The sequence below is a fragment of the Heptranchias perlo genome, chromosome 42, assembly GCF_035084215.1.
Source record: "Heptranchias perlo isolate sHepPer1 chromosome 42, sHepPer1.hap1, whole genome shotgun sequence".
NCBI lineage: Eukaryota > Metazoa > Chordata > Chondrichthyes > Hexanchiformes > Hexanchidae > Heptranchias > Heptranchias perlo.
Genome location: NC_090366.1, coordinates 13,172,384 through 13,189,612, shown reverse-complemented (window position 1 = coordinate 13,189,612; position 17,229 = coordinate 13,172,384). Strand labels below are relative to the sequence as shown.

The window sequence follows — 17,229 nt, the reverse complement described above, 5'->3', positions numbered from 1 at the left end:
CGCGTGCGTGTGTGTGTGGGTGTGTGTACACACAGGTCCCTCAGGATCAGGATCGGTTACGACGCACCCCATGGTCGAACGCCTCACCGGGATTCGCACCTGGAGAACGGTCACTCGGGACCTCTCCCCCGGAGTCTGGAGGCGAAATCCATTCTGCGGGCTCTCCCTCGCTCGGCCCCTCGACCTCAGGCTGCCTGATACTCACTCCCTCCCTCCCACCCCCCCCCCCAGAGCATTGTTTATCACACTCATTGGGGGCCGAGATATCGGACAGCGAACGTACTCAACCTGTAAACGGGCTTTATTTAATACACAATATACAGGCCCGCGTGGAGCCGAGCAAAATGTAAACATATTAAAAATATAATCGGTGATTCTGATTAAATGTACAATATTTATACAACAGGCAGACTTGAGACTGAATCAACCTCTGTGTTTTTCTGTGTATCGAGTCAGTCTGAACCCTCGCTCTCACACCCTGCCTCAGTGGGTCTCTCTCCCTCTCTCTCTCTCTCTCGCGCCTCCGAGTCAGAAGGTCGTGGGTTCGAGCCCCCACTCCAGAGACTCGAGCCCCACAATCCAGGCCGACACTCCCCAGCCTCAGTACTGAGGGAGCGCCACACTGTCGGAGGGTCGGCGCTGAGGGAGCACCGCGCTGTCGGAGGGTCGGCACTGAGGGAGCACCGCGCTGTCGGAGGGTCAGTACTGAGGGAGCACCGCGCTGTCGGAGGGGCGGTGCTGAGGGAGCGCCGCACTGTCGGAGGGTCGGCACTGAGGGAGCACCGCGCTGTCGGAGGGTCGGTGCTGAGGGAGCGCCGCACTGTCGGAGGGTCGGCACTGAGGGAGCACCGCGCTGTCGGAGGGGCGGTGCTGAGGGAGCGCCGCACTGTCGGAGGTGCCGTCATTCAGACGAGACATTAAACCGAGGCCCCCGTCTGCCCCTCTCAGGTGGGACGTAAAGAGCAGGGGGGAGTTCTCCCCGGTGTCCTGGGGCCCAATATTTATCCCTTGACCAACATCACTAAAAAAACAGATGATCTGGTCATTTATCGCATTGCTGTTTGTGGGATCTTGCTGTGCGCAAATCGGCTGCCGCGTTTCCTACATTACAACAGTGACCACACTTCAAAAAAAAAAGTATTTAATTGTCTGTAAAGCGCTTTGGGACGTCCTGAGGTGGTGAAAGGCCCGATAGAAATGGGAGTTCTCTCTTCTTCTCGGTTGTCAGGTGTGAATCCAGGGTTAGGAGGAGGTTCAAGCTGTCCCCAGTTCCCAGGGGAGGGGCGAACGGAGGTGAGATCCATCCTGAAAAAGCCCTCGCCCTCCCCGCCTCCCCCTCCTCCAGCCCTTCGCCCTCAGATGCTGTGATTGGGGAAGTGGTGGGACTTTTCCAGACGGGCCGAATGGTTCTTCCTTCCTGCAACAGGGGCGGCGGCTGAATCCTGGCCTCTTGCTCCACCTGGTGGCCTCTTCCAGAGCAGCGGGGGCGGGGCTTGGGGCAACTCCCACCTCCGTCACTAGGGGGAGAGGGGGGGGTGGGTGGCGAGCTGGCAAATCGACAGGGGGAGGCGGCCCGATCGCTCATGGTAACCCGTCCCTCCTGCCACTGGAAAAAGGATTAGTGAACCAGCTTTCTTTAAAAGAATGGTTTGCTTCTGACTCCTGTGATATCAGCTTGCAGCCAACAGATGGCGGCCGTGCACCATCTTACAAATGATCTATTTAATTTATCTTCCATTTGAGATTCCCAAAACAAATTGGTAAAAAATACGAGGCAAAATTTAACTAACTAATGGTGTCAGTCGCTCTCTCTCGTCTCTGAGTCAGAAGGTCGAGGGTTCGAGCCCCCACTCCAGAGGCTCGAGCCACGTAATCCAGGCCGACACTCCCCCAGTGCCCAGTACCGAGGGAGTGCCGCACTGTCGGAGGTGCCGTCTTTCGGGGATGAGACGTTAAACCGAGGGGCCCCTCCCGCCCCGCCCGCCCTCTCGGGTGGGGACGTAAAAGATCCCATGGCACTTTTTCAAAGAAGAGCAGGGGGGAGCTCTCCCTGGCGTCATGGAGCCAAAATTTATCCCTCAACCAACATCATTAAGAGACACATTAATCACATTGCTGTTTGCGGGATCTTGCTGTGTAAAATTGGCGGCCGCTTTTCGTTACATTACAACGGTGACCACACTTCAAAAAAGTACTTCATTGGCTGTAAAAGAGCTTTGGGACGTCCTGAGGTTGTGAAAGGCGCTATATAAATGCAAGTCTTTTCTTGTAATAATAGCGGGCTGACAGCAGATGGCGGTGACGTGTCACTTTTGGTACAAAACAAGGCGGAAGAATTTCTGTCGGCATAAAAATAAAACTCTTAAAGGTGCCTGCCATTTTAAAGGGGAGGGTCAAACGTCTATTTTTGGCTCTTCTGCACTCATCACCTGGAATTAAGGGGTTTGATCCCGTGAGGTCCTTCTGTGTATCATCTCACAGACTTTCATAGCAGCATCTTGTCATTTTAAGCGTTGCCCCTGGTGTCTCCCGGAAGCTTCTGGAAGCGCACGGACCTGGCGGGTGGTTCCTCTCGCGGCGTGACCCGTACGGTCACCTGACAGGAAGGAGGTGGATACGGGAGGTCATGTGACTCGTAGCGTCAGGAGACATCGAGCGGTGTTTTTGGTGGGGGCGGCACTGCGACTGAGGGGTGCATCACACCATGGTGGCCAGTCGCTTTTGGCGGGCGAGGGTTGAAGACTTGATGGGCGGCTGGGCTGGGCTGGAGTGCGGCTGTAAATGGAAACAGGAGGGTTTTATCGATAATGTGCTCATTGTATCGCAGGGTCGAGTCATTCACCTCATGGTTGACCATCTCCTCACAATTTACAACCAATGGAATTCACACCGGCATCTGGAGACTTGAGAATCCCAAAGGACCAAACCCCTTCCCATTCACCTCCATTGTACAGAATCCCAAAGGACCAAACCCCTTCCCATTCACTCCCATTGTACAGAATCCCAATGGACCAAACCCCTTCCCATTCACTCCCATTGTACAGAATCCCAAAGGACCAAACCCCTTCCCATTTACTCCCATTGTACAGAATCCCAATGGACCAAACCCCTTCCCATTCACCTCCATTGTACAGAATCCCACGGACCAAACCCCTTCCCATTCACTCCCATTGTACAGAATCCCAATGGACCAAACCCCTTCCCATTGTACAGAATCCCAATGGACCAAACCCCTTCCCATTCACTCCCATTGTACAGAATCGCAATGGATCAAACCCCTTCCCATTCACTCCCATTGTACAGAATCCCAATGGACCAAACCCCTTCCCATTCACTCCCATTGTACAGAATCCCAATGGACCAAACCCCTTCCCATTCATTCCCATTGTACAGAATCCCAATGGACCAAACCCCTTCCCATTCATTCCCATTGTACAGAATCCCAATGGACCAAACCCCTTCCCATTCACTCCCATTGTTTAGAATCTTATTGGCCCAATGTAGCCCAGATCCCAGGGGTGAAAGGTCAGACTGTTATCCAGTTGATATCTTACTTTCCTGCCAATTGAACCTACCAGCTCGGAGTTCACTGATAATCTCTCCTGCCGACTATGCTCTAGATTCTTGTGGTTTACAAATGCGAAGGGCTCATTGGCATAGGGAGTTCTTGGACACGTCGAACTCTGTCCGCCCCATTCTTGTGCAGTCTGTGAAGGTAAAGAGAGGGGGTAGAATAGAACAAAGCTTCCTCAAATGTCTCTCGCGGACCAGAAATGTCACATCAAATATCACCAAACTTTACACAGTCATCTGTTTTCAATTAAGGAAAGAACGAACTTATACAATGGGAGTGAATGGGAAGGGGTTTGGTCCATTGGGATTCTGTACAATGGGAGTGAATGGGAAGGGGTTTGGTCCATTGGGATTCTGTACAATGGGAGTGAATGGGAAGGGGTTTGGTCCATTGGGATTCTGTACAATGGGAGTGAATGGGGAGGGGTTTGGTCCATTGGGATTCTGTACAATGGGAGTGAATGGGGAGGGGTTCGGTCCATTGGGATTCTGTACAATGGGAGTGAATGGGGAGGGGTTCGGTCCATTGGGATTCTGTACAATGGGAGCGAATGGGAAGGGGTTTGGTCCATTGGGATTCTGTACAATGGGAGCGAATGGGAAGGGGTTCGGTCCATTGGGATTCTGTACAATGGGAGCGAATGGGAAGGGGTTTGGTCCATTGGGATTCTGTACAATGGGAGCGAATGGGAAGGGGTTCGGTCCATTGGGATTCTGTACAATGGGAGCGAATGGGAAGGGGTTTGGTCCATTGCGATTCTATACAATGGGAATGAATGGGAAGGGGTTTGGTCCATTGCGATTCTGTACAATGGGAATGAATGGGAATGTAGAATTCCTCCACTGCAATATGACGGAATCATCTATGAACCGAATGTGTACCATTGGAGATACTTGAATGCTCGGATGTCCATATGTACCTGATCTGGGTTTGGTTACAATGGGCAGATACTGGGATGGCCCAGGCAATAGGAATAGCACGAGGCGAGTCTCGCGAACTGGACATCGATGGATCATATCTGAGGTAACCCGCGGCCTTCAAGTCCCATCACAGGACTCTGACCTCTAACCCGTTAGTCTGGGCCATGTCTGAACCCTGATGTCAGAGGTGAAGGGTCAGCGTTGGAACACACCAATGCCACCCAGTTCTGCTCCAAGCAGCCAATCAGTAGGACGTACCAGGTCTGTTTTGTTTGAGACACTTCGGTGTAAGCTGGACTCTGGGCGATCAAGTCTCGGGGGCATGCCGGTCTCCATTCCGTAGGGTGCTCTCTGAAAGTTGGCATATTGATCGTTCCTTTGGTTCACTCTCTGCAGGGTATAAATGGGGGGGTCACTCAATGCGATGGAGAACAGAAGCCCAGTCTTTCCTGTAAAACCATCACGCTCTCTTCTGCCACTGTCCTAATGTGTCGGCTGTGGCTCAGTGAGTAGCTCTCTCTCTCCCTCGCCTCCAAGTCAAAAGATCGTGGGCTCGAGCCCCCACTCCAGAGGCTCGAGCCCCATGATCCAAGCCGACACTCACAGTGTCAGTACAGAGGGAGTGCTGCACTGTCGGAGGGTCCGACAGTGCGGCGCTCCCTCAGTACCGACCCTCCGACAGCGCGGCGCTCACTCAGTACCGACCCTCTGACAGCGCGGCGCTCCCTCAGTACCGACCCTCCGACAGCGCGGCGCTCCCTCAGTACTGACCCTCCGACAGTGCGGCGCTCCCACAGTACTGGCACTGGGAGTGTCGGCCTGGGATTACGGGGCTCAAGTCTCTGGAGTGGGGGCTCGAACCCACGACCTTCTGACTCAGAGGTGAGAGACAGTGTTGCCCCACACGGCCAAAGGAAGGGTAGAAGGCCAAAAAAAAACCACAAGGTATTTTCTCTGAAAAGAATGAAGATTTACGGTTCCTGGCTCTCCCGCCTCAACCCATGAGGTCCTTACCTCTCCATTTGGACTTTGCTTTTTCTCACGAGCTTCCTTCTTCTTCTCATCTTTTACCCGGAAAGAGAGAAAGAAAAAACACACACAATTCACTTTGTGTCGTCCTCGTGCTCCAATTCCCATTTCTGGGCTGATATCAAGCAAAATTCCCACTCCCCCTCACTCTCGTTCCACGTGGTCCATTATGGAGGGACGGGAGAAGCTGGGATTGTTCTCCTCACAGGAGAGAAGGTTGAGGGGTGGCCTCCTCCAGTCCCTACGACCCTCCGCGATCTCTGCCCTCCTCCAATTCCGGCCTCTCGCGCATCCCCCCGATTCCCATCGCTCCACCATTGGCGGCCGTGCCTTCAGCTGCCTGGGCCCTAAGCTCTGGAATTCCCTCCCTAAACCTCTCCGCCTCTCTCTCTCCTCCTTTAAGACGCCCCTTAAAACCGACCTCTTTGGGCAAGCTTTTGGTCACCTGTCCTAATATCTCCTTATGTGGCCCAGTGTCTGATTTTATCTGATTTACGCTCCTGTCTCACTACGTTAAAGGAGATATATAAATGGGAGTCACTGCTACTTTATATCGCGGCACAGTGATGGCAGCACAGGGTACACGACACACAGATCCTTACACTGCCTTTTCAGCAAACAGCCGACGAGCAGCAGCATCAGGAGAGCACCCGCGACACAGCCAACCACAATTCCAGCAATCGCCCCAATGCTGAGCCGCCCTGCAAAGGAATCAGAGGAGAAACATGAACCAAGGAGGAACAGGCCCGGTCTATATATAGGGTCAACAGTGATATAGGAACAGGCCCGGTCTATATATAGGGTCAACAGTGATATAGGAACAGGCCCGGTCTATATATAGGGTCAACAGTGCTATAGGAACAGGCCCGGTCTATATATAGGGTCAACAGTGCTATAGGAACAGGCCCGGTCTATATATAGGGTCAACAGTACTATAGGAACAGGCCCGGTCTATATATAGGGTCAACAGTGCTATAGGAACAGGCCCGGTCTATATATAGGGTCAACAGCGCTATAGGAACAGGCCCGGTCTATATATAGGGTCAACAGCGCTATAGGAACAGGCCCGGTCTATATATCGGGTCAACAGCGCAATAGGAACAGGCCCGGTCTATATATAGGGTCAACAGTGATATAGGAACAGGCCCAGTCTATATATAGGGTCAACAGTGATATAGGAACAGGCCCAGTCTATATATAGGGTCAACAGTGATATTGGAACAGGCCCAGTCTATATATAGGGTCAACAGTGATATAGGAACAGGCCCAGTCCATATATAGGGTCAACAGTGATATAGGAACAGGCCCAGTCTATATATAGGGTCAACAGTACTATAGGAACAGGCCCGGTCTATATATAGGGTCAACAGTGCTATAGGAACAGGCCCGGTCTATATATAGGGTCAACAGTACTATAGGAACAGGCCCGGTCTATATATAGGGTCAACAGTGATATAGGAACAGGCCCGGTCTATACATAGGGTCAACAGTGATATAGGAACAGGCCCAGTCTATATATAGGGTCAACAGTGCTATAGGAACAGGCCCGGTCTATATATAGGGTCAACAGTGCTATAGGAACAGGCCCGGTCTATATATAGGGTCAACAGTGCTATAGGAACAGGCCCGGTCTATATATAGGGTCAACAGTACTATAGGAACAGGCCCGGTCTATATATAGGGTCAACAGTGCTATAGGAACAGGCCCGGTCTATATTTCGGGTCAACAGTGATATAGGAACAGGCCCGGTCTATATATAGGGTCAACAGTGATATAGGAACAGGCCCGGTCTATATAAAGGGTCAACAGTGATATAGGAACAGGCCCAGTCCATATATAGGGTCAACAGTGATATAGGAACAGGCCCAGTCTATATATAGGGTCAACAGTGCTATAGGAACAGGCCCGGTCTATATATAGAGTCAACAGTGCTATAGGAACAGGCCCGGTCTATATATAGAGTCAACAGTGCTATAGGAACAGGCCCGGTCTATATATAGGTTCAACAGTGATATAGGAACAGGCCCGGTCTATATATAGGTTCAACAGTGATATAGGAACAGGCCCGGTCTATATATAGGGTCAACAGTGCTATAGGAACAGGCCCGGTCTATATATAGGGTCAACAGTACTATAGGAACAGGCCCGGTCTATATATAGGGTCAACAGTGCTATAGGAACAGGCCCGGTCTATATATAGGGTCAACAGTGATGTAGGAACAGGCCCGGTCTATATATAGGGTCAACAGTGATGTAGGAACAGGCCCGGTCTATATATAGGGTCAACAGTGATGTAGGAACAGGCCCGGTCTATATATAGGGTCAACAGTGATGTAGGAACAGGCCCGGTCTATATATAGGGTCAACAGTACTATAGGAACAGGCCCGGTCTATATATAGGGTCAACAGTACTGTAGGAACAGGCCCGGTCTATATATAGGGTCAACAGTGATATAGGAACAGGCCCGGTCTATATATAGGCTCAACAGTGATATAGGAACAGGCCCGGTCTATATATAGGCTCAACAGTGCTATAGGAACAGGCCCGGTCTATATATAGGTTCAACAGTGATATAGGAACAGGCCTGGTCTATATATAGGTTCAACAGTGATATAGGAACAGGCCCGGTCTATATATAGGTTCAACAGTGATATAGGAACAGGCCCGGTCTATATATAGGGTCAACAGTGATATAGGAACAGGCCCGGTCTATATATAGGGTCAACAGTGATATAGGAACAGGCCCGGTCTATATATAGGTTCAACAGTGATATAGGAACAGGCCCGGTCTATATATAGGGTCAACAGTGATATAGGAACAGGCCCGGTCTATATATAGGTTCAACAGTGATATAGGAACAGGCCCGGTCTATATATAGGGTCAACAGTGATATAGGAACAGGCCCGGTCTATATATAGGGTCAACAGTGATATAGGAACAGGCCCGGTCTATATATAGGGTCAACAGTGCTATAGGAACAGGCCCGGTCTATATATAGGGTGAACAGTGATATAGGAACAGGCCCGGTCTATATATAGTGTCAACAGTGATATAGGAACAGGCCCGGTCTATATATAGGGTCAACAGTGATATAGGAACAGGCCCGGTCTATATATAGGTTCACCGGTACTATAGGAACAGGCCCGGTCTATATATAGGGTCAACAGTGATATAGGAACAGGCCCGGTCTATATATAGGTTCACCGGTACTATAGGAACAGGCCCGGTCTATATATAGGGTCAACAGTGCTATAGGAACAGGCCCGGTCTATATATAGGGTCAACAGTGATATAGGAACAGGCCCGGTCTATATATAGGGTCAACAGTGATATAGGAACAGGCCCGGTCTATATATAGGGTCAACAGTGCTATAGGAACAGGCCAGATCTATATATAGGTTCAACAGTGATATAGGAACAGGCCCGGTCTATATATAGGGTCAACAGTGATATAGGAACAGGCCCGGTCTATATATAGGGTCAACAGTGCTATAGGAACAGGCCAGATCTATATATAGGGTCAACAGTGCTATAGGAACAGGCCCGGTCTATATATAGGGTCAACAGTGATATAGGACCTCACGACGTCCCAAAGTGCTTTACAGCCAATGAAATACTTTTTTTGAAGTGTCGTCACTGTTGTAATGTAGGAAACGCGGCAGCCAATTTGCGCACAGCAAGATCCCACAAACAGCGATGTGATAAATGACCAGATCATCTGTTTTTTTATAAGTGATGTTGGCTAAGGGATAAATATTGGCCCCAGGACACCGGGTAAGAAGCAATATTAATCTTCGAGCTCTGATAACGACACAGACATCATCACATGGGCTGTTTGTGGGATCTTGCTGTGCGCAGATTGGCTGCCGCGTTTCCCTGCATTACAACAGTGACCACACTTCAAAAATAAAAGTCCTTCATTGGCTGCGAAGCGCTTTGGGACGATCTGAGGTGGTGAAAGGCGCTACAGAAATGCAAATTCTTTCTTTCCGCTCTCCGTCACAAAACATGGAAGAAGAGGAGACTGGAGGGAGCGGAATGAGAGTGTCCAACACTAAAACGTGGAATGGATTGCACTCAAGCAGTATTGGAATGGACTGCCCCGCAGCAATGTAACAGGCCAAAGCCAGACCAACGCAGGCTCCTTCAGTCCTGGGTCAGATTGGCCAGCTTTTTCCCGAGTGACCTCGCTGAGAAGCTTTGGCTCTGACAGTTTTGGTCGGAGTACAAGAGTGAGGAAGTCTTACTCCAATTGTACAGGGCTTTGGTGAGACCTCACCTGGAGTACTGCGTACAGTTTTGGTCTCCTTATCGAAGGAAGGATATACTTGCCTTAGAGGCGGTGCATCGAAGGTTCATTAGATTAATTCCTGGGATGAGAGGGTTGTCCTATGAGGAGAGGTTGAGTAGAATGGGCCTGTACTCTCTGGAGTTCAGAAGAATGAGAGGTGATCTCATTGAAACATATAAGATTCTGAAGGGGCTTCACAGGGTAGATGCTGAGAGGCTGTTTCCCCTGGCCGGAGAGTCTAGAACCAGGGGGCATAGTCTCAGGATAAGGGGTCAGCCATTCAAGACTGAGATGAGGAGGAATTTCTTCACTCAGAGGGTTGTGAATCTTTGGAATTCTCTACCCCAGAGGGCTGTGGATGCTCAGTCGTTGAGTATATTCAAGACTGAGATCGATTGATATTTTGGACTCTCGGGGAATCAAGGGATACGGGGATCGGGCGGGAAAGTGGAGTTGAGGTCGAAGATCAGCCTCGATCTGATTGAATGGCGGGGCAGGCTCGAGGGGCCGAATGGCCTACTCCTGCTCCTATTTCTTACGTTCTTCTAGACGAACGACTTACGATCGACAGTAGGGGCAACGGACTGCGCCTCCGAGGGGGGTCCCTCCGCCAATCCCGTTACCGGCACCACCCGGAAAGAGTAGCCCTGCTCCTCCCATAGACGGGACACGGTGGCCGAGCGGTCGTCCATTGCCGCCACCCTCTCAGTCCGCCAGTCGGAGGAGGAGGAGGAGGAGGAGGAGGAGGAGCTCTTGGCCAGTGACCTCTGCGCCCCCGCCCGCAACTGGACCAGGAACGAGGTCACGATGTCAGAGTCGCGCACGGCCCATGAGACGACGACTGTGGTCGCGTTGAGACGGGTCACCACCATGTCGGAGATCACGGGCACTGTGGGGAGACGGTGGAATGTCAGCAAAATATTGTTTCATTCTTCCCACCACACAACCCCCCTCTCAATTTCCCCTCCGCTCCTGATTCAATTCCATGGCAACCAAACCCCCTTCAGTCCCGATCCATCCCTCCCTCCCTCCCGCCTTCCATCCATCCCTCCCTCCCTCCTCCCTCACTCCATCCATCCATCCATCCCTCACTCCTTCCTCCCTCCCTCACTCCATCCATCTATCCTTCCCCCCCTCCTCCCTCACTCCATCCCTCCCTCCCTCACTCCATCCATCTATCCTTCCCCCCTCCTCCCTCACTCCATCCATCCCACCTTCCTTCCTCCCTCACTCCATCCATCCATCCATCCCTTCCTCCTTCCATCTATCCCTCCCTCCTTCCAGCCCTCCCTTCATCCCTTCCTCCATCCATCCCTCCCTCCATCCATCCCTCCCTCCATCCATTCCAACCTCCTTCCCTCGCTCTATCCCTCCCCCCCTCTCTCTTGCTCCCTTCCCTCCCATCCTCTCTCTCTCTCCCACCCTCCCTTCTACCCATCCAACCAATAATTTTATTTATCTCTATACGAGCAGTTTTCATAGAATAATTGTGAAACCTTGGTTAGACCACACTTGGAGCACTGTGCACAGTTCTGGTCTCCATATACCTTGGTTAGACCACACTTGGAGCACTGTGCACAGTTCTGGTCTCCATATACCTTGGTTAGACCACACTTGGAGCACTGGGCACAGTTCTGGCCTCCATATACCTTGGTTGGACCACACTTGGAGCACTGTGCACAGTTCTGGTCTCCATATACCTTGGTTAGACCACACTTGGAGCACTGTGCACAGTTCTGGTCTCCATATACCTTGGTTAGACCACACTTGGAGCACTGTGCACAGTTCTGGTCTCCATATACCTTGGTTGGACCACACTTGGAGCACTGTGAACAGTTCTGGTCTCATATTATAAAAAGGATACAGAGGCACTGGAGAAGGTGCAAAAAAGATTAACAAGGATGACACCAGAACTGAGAGGTTATAACTATCAGGAAAGACTGAACAGGCTGGGGCTTTTTTCTCGCGATAAGAGAAGGCTGAGGGGCGACCTGATAGAGGTCTTTAAAATTATGAAGATGTACAGAAAGATGTTTCCACTTGTGGGGGAGACCAGAACTAGGGGGCCATAAATATAAGATAGTCACTAATAAATCCAATAGGGAATTCAGGAGAAACTTCTTTACCCAGAGAGTGGTGAGAATGTGGAACTCGCTCCCACAAGGAGTAGTTGAGGTGAATAGTGTAGATGGATTTAAGGGGAAGCTGGATAAACACATGAGGGAGAAAGGAATAGAAGGATATGGTGATAGGGTGAGATGAAGTGGGGAGGGAGGAGGCTCGTGTGGAGCATAAACACCGGGATAGACCAGTTGGGCCGAATGGCCTGTTTCTGTGCTGTAAATTCGATGTAATTCTCAAACGGCTGTCTCTCGCTGAGAGTCGGGTCCTACCTGTCAGAGCCAGGGTGCGAGCGCTGACTCCCAGAGGGTTGCTGCAGGAACAGCTATAGTTCCCGACGTCGCTCCCTAAAGTAAAATTCCGGATGGTCATCTCGGTCCCGCTGGCTGCGATGACGAACTTACTCCCGCTCGTTAGCCGCCTCTGCTCCTTGTACCAGCGGACGACGGGGGATGGGTTCGAAGTGACCCTGCACCTCAAGGTCACCGTGGCGCCACCCTGCGTCTCCGCGGCAACCAGCCGCGACGGGACGACGATCGGAGACACTGCGGGGTAAGGAAAACAAGGAGTGAGGGAATGGGTGCTCAGCTCCGTCTTCATTTTATTCCTTCTACTTAGAGCAGAGAAGGTTAAGGGGAGATTTAATCGAGGTGTTCAAAATCATGAGGGGTTTCGATAGAGTAAATAAGGAGAAACTGTTTCCAGTGGCAGGAGGGTCGGGAACCAGAGGACACAGATTGAAGATAATCGGCAAAAGAGGGGGAGATGAGGAGAATGTTTTTTTACGCAGCGAGTTGTTCTGATCTGGAATGCGCTGCCTGAAAGGGCGGTGGAAGCAGATTGAATAATAACTTTCAAAAGGGGAATTGGAAAAATACTTTGCAGGGCTACGGGGAAAGAGCAAGGGAATGGGATTAATCGGATATAGCTCTTTCAAAGAGCCGGCACAGGCCACGATGGGCCGAATGGCCTCCTTCTGTGCTGTATGTTTCTACGGTTGAGTTGGCCCTGAAACGACGACATGGGATTAATAGTGGGCGCCTGAAGCTCCTCTCTCAGCAGAGGTGCTTAGCGAGTTTGCTCTCAACGAGTCGAGAGGGCGAAAGGTCTCGCCTAATCAATAAAGCAAACAGGGCATCGAGCCGCGTAGCGACGGAACAGTACAGCACAAGTCAGAGGGCGGCCAGGTCAAACTCTACTGTCTCTGTGTCAGATCGCAGCTCGAATAAACGAACTAACTTGCATTTATATGGCGCCTTTCACCACCTCAGGACGTCCCAAAGCGCTTTACAGCCAGTTAAGTACTTTTTGAAGTGCGCTCACTGTTGTAATGTCGGAAACCAATTTGCGCACAGCAAGATCCCACAATTGGCAAGGCGATAAATGACCAGATCATCTGTTTTTTTTTGTTCAGTGATGTTGGTTGAGGGATAAATATTGGCCCCAGGGCACTATGAGAATAGGGGGGAAGCTGCTGTATGTGTAGAGGTGGTGGTTAGAATGACAAGATTGGGTTTTTAACCTCAGATAGGTTGTAGAAGGAAGGGTAAGGGAAAGAGTTAAGATTACGATGTGTCTTCAGGATACAGGGAGGAGGAACGAACTAAAATGACGGGCAGGAAAAGATCAGCGTGCCCCAGACATCATAAAGGCTGCAGCATCGTGACTAAACACTTTCTAATCTCGCACGAGTGTGTAGGAGAGAGAATTTGGACCTTGCACACAAGTCAATGGGCCTACCTACTCCAAAATCCAACCAAAAAAAAGAGTAAATACCTCGCTCAGAGTTAATCCCGGTATCTCTGAAACCCTCCTCCAGCCCCTACGACCCTCCGAGATCTCTGCGCTCCTCCCATTCCGGCCTCTCGCGCATCCCCCCGATTCCCATCGCTCCACCATTGGCGGCCGTGCCTTCAGCTGCCTGGGCCCCGAGCTCTGGAATTCCCTCCCTAAACCTCTCCGCCTCTCTCTCTCTCTCCTCCTTTAAGACGCTGCTTAAAACCTGCCCGGCTACATATGTGGCTCGGGTGTCCAATTTTTTGTCTGGTTGACGCTCCTTGGGGGGGGTTTTAGTACGTTCAAAGGCGCTATATAAATGCAAGTCGTTGCCGTTGTAACTCCAAGCCCGTACCTGGTGCGATGCTGCAGCTTTTGGTCTCCACCTCGTGCCTGGCCACGCACGTCACGTTCTTCCCGTCAAGGCGGGCGGGCGAGGCCTCGTCCTGAACCAGCTGCGAGTCCGCGCTAACGTTACGTGACAGTCCCACCCACCGGATCCGTGCGTTGGGGAAGCCCCCCGGCCAGGCGCAGGAAAACTGCAATGCGTTGTTGTTCTCTATGGCGACCATGGAACAAGACGGCATTTCTGGAGGCAATTCTGCTCCGGGAAAAGACAAACAGATTAAAATAGTATGTCAGAAGTCAGGGAATGTTACGGCACAGAAACACGCCATTCGGCCCAACGGGTCTATCCCGGTGTTTATGCTCCACACGAGCCTCCTCCCTCCCTACTTCATCTCACCCTATCACCATATCCTTCTATTCCTTTCTCCCTCATGTGTTTATCCAGCTTCCCCTTAAATCCATCTACACTATTCACCTCAACCACTCCTTGTGGGAGTGAGTTCCACATTCTCACCACTCTCTGGGTAAAGAACGTAAGAAATAGGAGCAGGAGTCGGCCATTCGGCCCCTCCAACCTGCCCCGCCATTCAATCAGATCATGGCTGATCTTCGACCTCAACTCCACTTTCCCGCCCGATCCCCGTATCCCTTGATTCCCCTCGAGTCCAAAAATCTCAGCCTTGAATATACTCAACGACTGAGCATCCACAGTCCTCTGGGGTGGAGAATTCCAAAGATTCACAACCCTCTGAGTGAAGAAATTCCTCCTCATCTCAGTCTTGAATGGCCGACCCCTTATCCTGAGACTATGCCCCCTAGTTCTGGACTCTCCATCCAGGGGGAAAACAGCCTCTCAGCGTCTACCCTGTCAAGCCCCCTCAGAATCTTACATGTTTCAATGAGATCACCTCTCATTCTTCTAAACTCCAGAGAGTATAGGCTCCCAGAAAAGAGATTTCTCCTGAATTCCCTATTGGATTTATTAGTGACTATCTTATATTTATGGCCCCCTAGTTCTGGTCTCCCCCACAAGTGGAGACATCTTCTCTATGTCTACCCTATCGAACCCCTTCATAATCTTAAAGACCTCGATCAGGTCACCCCTCAGTCTTCTGATTTCCAGCCTGTTCAACCTTTCCTGATAATTATAGACTCTCATTCCATTTTTACATTACAACACGGATACTTCAAACATATCAATGCAAATCTTTCTTTTCATTTCTGTAGCGCCTTTCACAACCTCAGGATGTCCCAAAGCGCTTTACAGCCAATTAAGTACTTTTTGAAGTCTGGTCACTGTTGTAATGTAGGAAACGCAGCAGCCGATTGGCGCACAGCAAGATCCCACAAACAGCAAGAAGATAAATGACCAGATCATCTGTTTTCTCAGTGATATTGGTTGAGGGATAAATATTGGCCCCAGGAAACAGGGGAGAACTCCCCCCTGCTCTTCTCCGAAATAGTGGCCGTGGGGTCTTTTACATCCGCCTGAGAGGGGCAGACGGGGCCTCAGTTTAACGTCTCATCCGAAAGACGGCACCTCCGACAGCGCGGCGCTCCCTCGGTACTGGCACTGGGCGTGCCAGTACCGAGGGAGCGCCGCACTGTCGGAGGTGCCGTCTTTCGGATGAGACGTTAAACTGAGGCCCCGTCGGCCTGGATTGCGGGGCTCGAGTCTCTGGAGTGGGGGCTCGAACGCACGACCTTCTGACTCAGAGGCGAGAGAGAGAGAGAGAGAGAGAGAGAGAGCTGCCCACGCTGAACACAAAGGATAATAGTGAGGGCATCAGGAAAAGATAAGAAAATGAGGTACAAACCACAAAATGAATAATGAACAAAGAACAGATAATGTCGTGCAGAATCATTAAAGAGCATAGCGTAACGTACAAGATGATCTAATGGACTAACCAGAGATGGTCAGCACACGTTGCGACATCAAATCATGTCAGTCGGACGTAAGTAACTCTATAAAAAGATACAACAAACCCGAAACTCGGTGGAACCTTGGTCTGGAGTGTCTGAGCCGAGTGTGAGCAGATCAGATCTACATGCCTCTTTCCGATGTGTCTTTAGCTGAGTGACTATGACGACCAGTCCCACACACCCCTGCATGCCGTGGGTTTGTGTAACACAAATTAAAAAGCATTAAATCGGGTGTCTCATTGTTTCCTGGTTCTCGAGCTTGTTTAAATGCTGGCTGGATACCGATTGACCTGTGAAAACCCAATCTATAAATACTTAGTCTGTTTGGGGACCAAAAAAAAGAGATAAAAGGAAAATAAGGAAAGAAAGAAAGACTTGTGCTTCCCACATTACAACAGGGACGTCCTGAGGCGGCGAAAGGCCCTGTAGAAATGGGAGCTCGTTCTTTTACTTTTTATTTCTATCGCGCCTTTCACAACCTCAGGACGTCCCAAAGCGTTTTACAGCCAATGAAGTACTTTTTTTGAAGTGTGCTCACTGTTGTAATGTAGGAAACGCGGCAGCCAATTTGCGCACAGCAAGATCCCACAAACAGCAATGTGATAAATGACCAGATCATCTGTTTTTTTAGTGATGTTGGTTGAGGGATAAATATCGGCCCCCAGGACACCGGGGAGAACTCCCCCCTGCTCTTCTTCCAATATTGGCCGTGGGATCTTTTACATCCACCTGAGAGGGCAGACAGGGGACTCAGTTTAACGTCTCATCCGAAAGACGGCACCTCCGACAGTGCGGCGCTCCCTCAGTACTGACCCTCCGACAGTGCGGCGCTCCCTCAGTACTGACCCTCCGACAGTGCGGCGCTCCCTCGGTACTGGGCACTGGGGAGTGTCGGCCTGGATTATGGGGCTCGAGTCTCTGGAGTGGGGGCTCGAACCCACGACCTTCTGACTCAGAGGCGAGAGAAAGAAAGAAAGAAAGAAAGAAAAAGAAAAAGAAAAAGAGAGAGAGACCCACTGAGACACAGGCTTGATGCCAAAACCCAATATCCAACTGAGAATCAATGGCTGGCGCCCAAAACAGGGGGAGAGGTGACTTGGGGGAGGTATTGAAGGAAGTACGACCAAGAGTTAGAAGCTTCCGGAGAACGAGGGGTGGGGAAAAAGGGCGAAGGGGCCAGGAGAACCGGAGAACTCACCGTATACTCTGACGGTTACTGCTCCCCTCACACTACGGCCCGTCTA

The 17,229-nt window shown here is 50.9% G+C and overlaps 1 protein-coding gene across 3 annotated transcripts; it reads right to left on the bottom strand.

Moving 5' to 3' along the window:
* Positions 1 to 290: 290 nt before the first annotated feature.
* Positions 291 to 17,228, bottom strand: LOC137306221 (V-set and immunoglobulin domain-containing protein 10-like). 3 transcript variants are annotated; one of them, XR_010958845.1, is made up of 11 exons: positions 17,184 to 17,217; positions 15,971 to 16,275; positions 14,070 to 14,315; positions 12,211 to 12,483; positions 10,380 to 10,706; positions 6,126 to 6,224; positions 5,509 to 5,558; positions 4,753 to 4,884; positions 3,576 to 3,707; positions 2,430 to 2,775; positions 291 to 2,339 (listed from the first exon to the last, which is right to left on the bottom strand). XR_010958845.1 is itself a non-coding variant. In XM_067975336.1 (10 exons), the coding sequence occupies exons 2-10, from the start codon at positions 15,996 to 15,998 to the stop codon at positions 2,698 to 2,700; spliced, it is 1,365 nt and encodes a 454-aa protein (XP_067831437.1). In that variant the 5' UTR covers positions 15,999 to 16,275; positions 17,184 to 17,217; the 3' UTR covers positions 291 to 2,697. The 3 variants fall into 3 exon arrangements, 2 of the variants coding, with proteins under 2 accessions (XP_067831437.1, XP_067831438.1); XM_067975336.1 differs by having other exon boundaries at positions 291 to 2,775; XM_067975337.1 differs by lacking the exon at positions 3,576 to 3,707 and having other exon boundaries at positions 291 to 2,775; positions 17,184 to 17,228.
* Position 17,229: the final 1 nt, after the last annotated feature.